This window comes from Monopterus albus, unplaced genomic scaffold, assembly GCF_001952655.1.
Source record: "Monopterus albus unplaced genomic scaffold, M_albus_1.0 scaffold254.1, whole genome shotgun sequence".
Classification (NCBI taxonomy): Eukaryota; Metazoa; Chordata; class Actinopteri; order Synbranchiformes; family Synbranchidae; genus Monopterus; species Monopterus albus.
In genome coordinates, this window is record NW_018128134.1 from 292,574 (window position 1) to 302,553 (window position 9,980).

The following is a 9,980-nucleotide window of genomic DNA, read 5'->3' on the forward strand; positions in this document are numbered from 1 at the left end:
GCTCAGGACCTCAGACTGGGCCGAAGGTTCACCTTCTAACAAGACAATGACCCTAAGCACACAGCTAAAATAACGAAGGAGCGGCTTCACAATAACTCCGTGACTGTTCTTGAATGGTCCAGCCAGAGCCCTGACTTAAACCCAATTGAGCATCTCTGGAGAGACCTGAAAATGGCTGTCCACCAACGTTTACCATCCAACCTGACAGAACTGGAGAGGATCTGCAAGGAGGAATGGCAGAGGATCCCCAAATGCAGGTGTGAAAAACTTGTTGCATCATTCCCAAAAAGACTCATGGCTGTATTAGCTCCAAAGGTGCTTCTACTAAATACTGAGCAAAGGGGCTGAATACTTATGACCATGTGATATTTCAGTTTTTCTTTTTTAATAAATCTGCAAAAATGTCAAAAATTCTGTGTTTTTCTGTCAATATGGGGTGCTGTGTGTACATTAATGAGGAAAAATGAACTTAAATGATTTTAGCATATGGCTGCAATATAACAAAGAGGGAAAAATCTAAGGGGGTCTGAATACTTTCTGTACCCACTGTATATGAAACTCATACATAGCGTAACATTGTAACGACCCATTTATTTTAGGGGAAGTAGTTGTTTTGTAGACTAATAACATGACAACCAACCAACTATAACAGTTATATTTTAAATGTTTTATAATTAGTGTTGTTGATGGCCATCCTTCATTTGTTGATATTTCGTTTAAATTGGCGTGACCCCTTTCTCCTTTGAAAGATTGTAACGCTATTTGGTCTACGCTATATGGTCATATAGCATTATCAACCCCTGCGACCAGATGCACTGTTTTCTAGCCTTTTGAACTCTGTCCCAGGTACACACTCTACACCAGGACCACACTTGGCTACATGTACTACAAGAGGCAAATGAGAAAAGCTCGGGAACATTACCCAGCTGGACATTCTACAGCCCAGCCCATGGAGTTCAATGGTATACAAAAGCATGGATCCTACTATTTACTATGTTCATACAGCACTATTCACGTTTTCTTGAGTTATTTGTGGGGAGATACATCAACAAAAAAGCAGAAATATAGTGCATGTTATTCTACAGGTCATATAAGGAAATGTCATGACAGTCAATTCAAACATGCTATCTTATAAATTTATGTATTTACCTTCAATACTACACTTATTCTAAATGAAAATGTTTAATATTGTACTGATTATTTTATTTGACATTTCCTTTGTCTGCCCACAGGTGTCAAAATAATCCCCATTTCAGTACTGTCTGACAACTACAGCTATCTTGTAATTGACACAGCCTCCAGTGTAGCAGTTGTTGTAGACCCTGCAGACCCTCAAACAGTTCAGGTGAATGCCTTTCTTCTGTTGTGTGTTTAATATGTAGGTGGTTTGGTCATTGTGCTGGGATTCACACTAATATGCAGAAAACAACAGGCATTTTCTGAGCAATTAGTTTTTTGTGTTGCAAGAGGAGATAACAGCTGCATAACGCATTGCTGCAGAAAAGTTGAGACATGCCAAATATTTTCCAGATCTCATTGCAACATCATAAATGATTGTTTTGCCACTAGTCTGTAGGCATAGCACACCTCAGCAGTACTGTCAAGAGCTGAAAAGGACCAAATTTAAGATCAGGATCATATGGGACTGTACAAGTTGAGATATAGCATGAGTCCATGGATGCTTTAATATTGCAACTAAAAATTGCATGTTGCAGGACTCAAGTAGATAGCTACAATGGGAATAACAGTTTCAGTAGGTGTCAGAAATCTAAATTACAGTTATGTGTGTGCCATTCTAGTGATGTCTTTTCTTTTTTTTTTTTTTTTACCACAACTACTTTTGTGAAGCCCATGAACCCAAAGTGGCTCTGTGACAGTTAGGCCTTTCTGTTATTTAGTTGGGTATCATAAAATCCCCACCACTAATGTTTCAGTATCACATTTGTTGCCCGCCCCGTTTTTTTTTTTTTTTTTTTTTTTTTTTTTTTGTTGCCTTGCATCATTTATCTTTTACTAAAGCTACAGCTATTGATTGTCAGTAACTGATATTTGTGAGTGCATTGTCAGTAGGATCTATTACAAGCACACATGTAAAATTACTAGTGCCCTACTGTGTCAAAGGTTTGAAGTATTTTGTAACTTAGTGGGCTTTTGATTTAACATGGCGGTTTTAATAGGGCTTCTAACTTTTCAGGCAGTCCTTAAGGAAGAGGGAGTGATGTTAGAAGCAATACTATGTACACACAAGCACTGGTGAGTTTAGTAGTTGATTTATGCATTTTAATGTTTTTTTTTCTTCAAGATTTAATGTATTAAATATATAAGGAGATTGGATATTATATTCCAAATATGACAGTTTACAAATTGTACACTGTGTCAAGTGAATATAAACATGGTATTTTCATGCACTCAGTTGCTGGTGTTCATATTTTAACACATTATAATCTAATCTAAAGGAAATGCCAACATTAAAATGAATAAAGCTGGAAATGACAATCAGACCAGCTCATATTTTAACAGTTTACTGTTCAGACAGAAACTACAGTATGTGGTTAAAAGTAATTAGTGTAGATTGAATGCCAAGACATATACACAGTTTTCTGTTATTTCCACAATACTGACAAGCCTCTGCTTTCTGCTCCATTTTCAGGGATCACAGTGGGGGAAACAAAGGGTTGAAGAGGCTTCACAGCGCGTGCCGGGTTTACGGAAGCGCAGCTGATAACATTCCTGGTCTCACGCAGTAAGTTCTTACTCACACAGAGTCAGTCTTACAGTAATGAGTCCTGTCTCGTTCTCTCTTGTCAGCATTTGTAACAGCTGACATCACAGTAAATTATCATGGTATGACAGACTGTTTCCTTAAGGCCTAAAAATGGGAGTCATCCTAAGTTAGAGGATACCCAAACCAGTGGGTTTGACTGATGAATTACACATATAAGAAAACTAGTTGTTGCCCCATATATTTAGTTTGGCAAGTACATTTTATTATAATAAATTATTTAAAAGATCAGATAACAGTTGTTTTTTTCTCGTATTTTAGAGTTAGATACATTTTATTATTTTATTTTTGGGTCAGATGTAAGTTTAGCAATTTATCTCCCAAAACCTCTCTCTGCTTACTAAGTAACTAGTTTCCCTTCATTCCATTGTGAAGCACATTAACGCACCTGTTATGTTCATTTCTCAGGAACAGCAGTGATGTTCCTGAGTTAATTTTACCATTACTAACCATTTCAATCACTGTTTAGTGCAATGTGTTCTTTACCTCTCACAGATTATGGTTCAATGAAGATAATGCACCCGTTTTTCATAAAAAATGTGTTTCATACCAATAAAATACTTTTAATTATTGTTTTTAGATCTTTTAACTTTACAATGGGTCAATTTGTCCCACAACATAACAGGAGGATTAAATAAAAAAGTCTATACGTTTCCCTATGGTACCTTGATTTATTCTCTCAATAGAAATGTGTGCAGTTTTGTTATGAACTCAACAGACAACATCTATAGGCTGCCTGAAGTTGACATGAAAGCTGGATGTGACCTAGGGTCCTGACTCAGAGAGCCAGCCAAAAGTCTAGATGAGGGAACAATGTCAGAACAGCTTCTAACAGAGCCTGTTTGTTATTATCAGTGACTCTGAAAAAATAATTGGTCCAGCATGAATCACATTTTCACTGTTTATTTATTTTTATAAGTGCATAATTTCATTCTTTTCTTCACCTCTATCTGTGTTTTTTCACACATCAACAGCATTAAAATCAGTATTAGACATTTCTAGATCCTATGCCATTCGTCTGTACTTTTGCACATATAACAACTACAAAGGGCAGCAGGGTGCAGTGAATCAGTGCTGTTGCGTTTAACAGCAGTGCCGTGTATTTTTTATTTATTTTTTGTTCCCAGCCCCCTCTCACACATGGACTCTGTAACGGTTGGCCGTATGCAGTTCAAGGCCCTCTTCACTCCTGGACACACAGTGGGCCACATGATCTACCTCCTGGATGGTCGAGCAGTCAGTGCCCCCTCCAGCCTCTTCTCTGGTGACCTGGTGTTTCTGTCAGGATGTGGTGAGTCAGAAAACAAGACCCACAGAAATAATCCTTTCCAATCTGTGATGTGTTTCTATAGTGTGGATTCACTGTACACAGATGACAGGTCCCTGTGCCCTCTGACGGGCCACTGAATGACTAAGAATTTAATAAATGCGGGGTTTGCTTACCTTAATAGGCATCATGTTCTCAATACAGCCAATGTAAAGAAAGGTATTAGTTTGTCCTCATGCAGAGATCCACACAAAGACATGTAGATGTAACTTGATTATTTAATTAACTGGTATGAAATGGATTATAGTTTTTAGGGATGCACCGAAATGAAAATTCTTGGCCGAAACCGAAAACCGAAAAAGAGGAAACCAAGGCCGAAAACCGAAACACCGAAAGAAATTATGCCAATTATTAGTACCACCATTGCATTTATGGCTATGACTGTGTACTAACTTTACTAAAATCAAGGCATTGCAATTGCATAAATTAATATTAAAGTTTCAAAGAATAAATCAATTGCAAATTATGCAAATATTTCTTTAGCACATTGCAACAATGCACAGTATAAAATAAAATTCAAACTAAAATGTTTAACTTGACCCCACTCATGTGTACATTAAATAATAATGTAAAGGCTTACTGGCCTGCTGAAAGGTTGTAAAATTAAATGTTCTCTCATAAAAACAAAGTGCATTTAGGTCAAGTGCATTTTAAATTTTCTCTGTAGGGCTACTACAAGAAAGTGCATTCAGAACAAGTGCAACTGCTTAAAGTTTCTCTGTAGGCCTTCAACCATAATAGTGTATCAAAACAAAGACTGCCATAGCCCGTGTTAACTGTAGAACTTTAACAACAACAAATGCACCAAGAATTGCAGATGTGCAAAGTGGATAATAAATATAAGCCCATTCTACTTCTTGAGGTAAAGTGGCAGGTTTTTCTTGATGAAGATTAACTTCTCTGCTTTATCACAGTGAAGTCTGTTCCTCTTCTCATCGAGAACATGAGCTGCTGCACGACAGAGAATGGCTGATCATCTGAGGCAATGAATTCCATAATCTTTTGTGTAATGCCATTTGCCTTGACACCATCACTGGGAAACATCCTTGCCTTTTCAAAAACATCCACCACAGATGGAGTGGGCGTGCTCGGAGGCGTTTTCCTTTTCTGTGCCGCGTTCCTCTCATATTCAGCGTAGCGATTGGAATCTTTGGATTTCAGGTGATAAATTAAACCCGACGTGGAGAAAGTCTTTGCAGATGCACCCCCTCTTGAAATTTTGCCTTTACATGTTTTGCAAATCGCTGTCCGTGGGTCTTTTTCAGATATACTGAAATACGTCCAAACCGCAGACATGTTGCTTCAGACAAGCACGTGCAGGTCGTGGTTTGTTTGAGTCATCACAACGTTTAAACTTTTCGGTGGCCGAATATTCAGTGCATCCCTAATAGTTTTGAATAATAACTATACCAATACGCAGCATTGGGATACAGGGTGCAGATACAGGGTAGCTACCTCAACATTTTCACCCAAGCATTCAAATTAGTCTTGCTTTGCCAAGCCCGATGTAACATAGTGTTGGTTCATAAATGTGCAAGGCACTTTTTATCTCACTGTTATTTATATCAATATTGTTTTTACTACCAGGAATTTAATTACAAGAAATCTGCAGGTGTCTCAAAAGTATCATACAAGAATATGTCTTAAACATAGTCAGTAAAGGTCTTGTTTTGTTCTCTACGCAGAGCCTCTGTCTTCGGTATAGAATACATCCAGCTTTAATGAGCATAGCATAATGCCCCTTTTAAAAATAGATTAGCTAATGTGTACTTTTAACCTTCAAAACCTCTGAACAATCAGAAATGGGTCCTGTTGTTTTCATCGGAAGTTAATAAATTTAAGTGTTAAATTCAATTCCAAGTAGCAAAGAAACGATCCTTAAAGTATGAAGTTTGAACTCTGAATCACTTTGGTAAAACATGTTCTTTATATTTTCAGGGAGAATGTTTGAAGGCAGTGCAACAACAATGCTGTCATCTCTGGACACCGTCAGTTCCTTAAGTGATGACACTTTGTTATGGCCTGGTAGGAAAATCTTCTCATTTGTCGGCATCTCAGCATCAGACAGGTGGATTGATATGTGTTCTATTAGAGACATACTGTAGCATCAGTGCTTGTATTTACAGTCAAAATCTTGTAAGGGCATGCACGGGAGTTTTTAGGGAGTGCAAATGTTTAACTGCGGTTATGTCTGTGGCTGGGGTTTTTTTTTTTTTTTTTTTTGTGTCCACTGCCTACTCCTCAGGTCATGAGTATGCAGAAGACAACCTACTGTTTGCCGCTGAAGTTGAGCCATGCAATGCTGCCAGGGAAAACAAATATCAGTGGGTGCTGCAGCAGCGAGGACAGAAGCTGTGCACAGTGAGTATGATATATTGCCATTGTTATGCTTCTCCAGCACATCATCCCACAAAGGAGTCATGTTGTCCAGCACCTGGGAAGGAGGGCTTATCACCCGCATACAGTGCTCATGTTGTCAGTCCCCTGAGCACACGCTTTCTTCTCACTTCCTTCTCTTTCAGGCTCTCACAGTCGAGCCTCGTCTATGATACAGTCTGCAGCAGGGCAAAGGTTCACTGTTGAGTGAAGTGCCTATCCAGAATTTAGATTAGCTTTTACCTGCCATCGGTACAGAAGAACACTAATGGCAATTTGACATATTTGCATATCCCTCAATTTTGACAGCTTCCATACCCAAAACCTATTAAATTATTATCTATACCTTTTCTCTGCATCATTTGCATAATTAGTACTTGAAATGCAGCTAGTCAGATTTTTGATAAATTTTATTTTCAACATGAGCAGATCACAGGGAAAAAACAGGCATACTAACAACAAAGAAAACTTTGCCTAGAGCTACCTGAAAGATGACCTTGTTGTGATAAGTGCTTAAACTAATGCACCAAACACTTGAGATACTGTGTTTCTGTTTGAACTAAAAATATAGCCAAGATAAATAAAAGGATTTTAGGTTTAATTAGCTTTAGCAAACCTTTATAAGCTCACCATAAACTGTACATATGACTAGACTACTATAGTGAGAACCTATTAAAGCTGGGTTCTGGTGTCAGGGACATTCCGTAGTACCACATTTTTAAAATCCTAAAGATCGGGGCTTTGATTAAAGCCCATATATCATTCACTGGCTGTTGCTACACAGTATAAACATCATTGGAAAAGGAAAATCATGCATTTTGACTTGTCATTTACATTAACAGTGTGTCCAGTTTATTGGAGAGACTCAGTAAGCGACAGCAGTCACAGTGAGCCAGTATGCACAATACCAGGACCCTGAAACAGAAGCAGCTAAATGTAATCTAAATGTAAATTTACTATACTTTTCCTACTGCGATGTCTGTTGTGAAAAATGTGCTAAAATTTGATTTAAAATGTCAACCAATTAGCAACAACAGCTGTGGTTTATATGGCTTGTGAAACTGTCTCAACATTGAGTAGTTGTTTTTTTTTTTGTTTGTTTGTTTGTTTTTTTTGTTTTTTCAGGAAATGCTACTTTTGGTGCATATCCATTAGATACATGTTGAAGTTGCTTTGTGGTATGGAAGAAGGGTTTGCATTAAACAGTATGATAGTAGCAAATCCTACCTTGTTTTAGTTGCTTTTAACTTTTGGGATCCAGGATTTATCATCCGGATCAACACTGGAGATTATGCTCTGCTAAATGCATAAAATGCAAGGTTAAAAGTGATTTAATGTTGACAAGAAGTGTTGCAGCTGTTGAGTTGGGACAGAGATGCAGAAATGTAATGCTGTGCTGAAGTAATCTGGCAGGAATAAATGATTAACCATGGTTTTGTAGAGAGCTAAGATGCACTTGATTTTCAGAGTCCCTCTACTATCGGAGAAGAGAAGCAGTACAATCCTTTCCTGCGTAACCACTCTGCAGAGCTCCACCTGGCCCTGGGCCTCCAGCAGTTCCAAGACGAAGATGTCAGCCAGTTTAGGGCTCGGGTACTGGAGGAGTTGCGAAAACGCAAAGACCACTACAACAGGAGGTAGTATTAGCAAGAAGTCCACAAAACACTGGGGAGTGGAGGAGGGAGCCCACCCGTACTGGACAGCTGTGTGAGAATAGCAATCTGCAGTTGTAAAAGTAAACAAACAGAGCTCTGAGGTTTTAAATGTACAAAACCTCTTAAGGTTTTGTACATTTAAAGGGGCATTAAGTATTTTTTTTTAACCTTTACCAGCCTGTATCAGTGACCACTAGGGACATAGTCACAACTTCATTATTACATAATCCTTATACTAAGAATCCTGTTACCTTTCCACATACTGAATGTTATGGTAATTTTATGTTTGGTCAGATCACTTACTGTTTCTTTAGCATAGAGGCATAAACAGTAAATGTAGATTTGCACGATTTCCCATTCTGGTTTGTGAAACACGGGGACAGAACAGGACCCAACACTACATGCATTATCTAACATGTTAGTTACTTATTTGACAAGTAATAGATTATTTTTTAAAGCCTTTCATGAAAATCTTTGGTACGCTGGTTTCATATTTACACATATTTAAAGGGTGATCCTTCTCCATGGAGGATGTGACTTTTGCACTTAGAGTATTTTGATCACCACTTTTCAGAACTGTTACAACGATAATGGTACCATTGATTTCACACATATATTCCTACCTGTTGGTATTTTATGTGAAAATCAGCACAAAATATGGGGAAAAACCTTTATATCCTATATGTGAATGCATGTGAGCCAATTTTGTTTAGACTTACAAAAGCATGTTACTAGCATCAACTATTCATGGTACTAGCCCTGTTATAGGGAATAAATGATGCACGTGAAACAATAAGACTTCATCTGCTAGTGGGCTAAATGTGAAATGTATTTTCTAGTGAAAATGTATTTGTGCCTCTCAGTAAATGATTTTTGCAAATTTAAAACGGTATTTTTCAAGGGATAGCAGTGGTACATCGTCAATGACAACATACAGTCATGGCCAAAAATATTGGTACCCCTGCCTTTCTGTCAGATAATGCACCACTTGATTTGATTTGATTTGCAGTGGTGCCATTATGTTTGGCCATGACTGTTTTTCAGGAATTTGAGTGGTATTGCATTGTAATGTATGAGACATGACTTCTTTGACATACACTATGTTTTGCAATAAGTTTGGATTGTTTAAAATGTCATATTTGAAATTGTGATGGAATTGCAAGATATTTCCTTTTTCTAATATGACAATGCAGTTGACTGTCACTCAGAAGGTTGCTGATGCTGTTTTTATAATCTGAAAACTTTGAAAACCAAAGTGTATGTTATTTTTTAATATATTGAATTTATTATACTGTAAGGAAAATAATTTCAGTGTGATAAACCTGGTCTTCTTCACATGCACATTTGAGTATTTGGTTTTTATTGTGTTTTTATAATGCAAAACATGTTTAGGTCGAGATGGGCCAGATTGCAAAGGAACAAACCTTTAAACCTTTGAGGAGCTATGGGAGCTCTTCAGATTCCTCTGTAGCTCCTGCAGAAGGGCTCATACCAAAGCATCTTATACCCTGGTGATTGTTCACTAAAATGCTGTTCTGTTTGTTTGATCCAGATTTGCATCTTATTTGCATATGTTTGAGTTTCGAACACCACTACCACACAGGAGACCATTTTACTTCAGGTTATGTTTTAATGAGGAAATATGAAAGTAAACCCCTCCATTAGAGTTATCTCTGTGTTATTTGTTGTCTTTATGAGTGTTCAGAACTGACAACTGAGTTATTTTTTTCACGCTGGTATACCTTCAATAAAAGCACAACCTGCTTTATGCACATTCAAAAGATACTTTATATCAGAAAAAGAACAGAACTTTGGGTCGACAAAACAGAACAACAAGCAA

General features: G+C 37.6%; 1 protein-coding gene across 1 annotated transcript in view; it reads left to right on the forward strand.

Moving 5' to 3' along the window:
• Window positions 1–9,481, forward strand: part of pnkd (PNKD metallo-beta-lactamase domain containing) — a 10,925-nt gene extending 1,444 nt beyond the window's left edge. Inside the window, exons 2-9 of the mRNA XM_020621186.1 lie at window positions 847–962; window positions 1,233–1,345; window positions 2,195–2,253; window positions 2,651–2,743; window positions 3,910–4,073; window positions 6,048–6,134; window positions 6,355–6,470; window positions 7,953–9,481. Coding sequence (XP_020476842.1) covers window positions 847–962; window positions 1,233–1,345; window positions 2,195–2,253; window positions 2,651–2,743; window positions 3,910–4,073; window positions 6,048–6,134; window positions 6,355–6,470; window positions 7,953–8,126 — 922 coding nt within the window. The 3' untranslated portion in view covers window positions 8,127–9,481. The remainder of the gene's footprint in view (window positions 1–846; window positions 963–1,232; window positions 1,346–2,194; window positions 2,254–2,650; window positions 2,744–3,909; window positions 4,074–6,047; window positions 6,135–6,354; window positions 6,471–7,952) is intronic.
• Window positions 9,482–9,980: the final 499 nt, after the last annotated feature.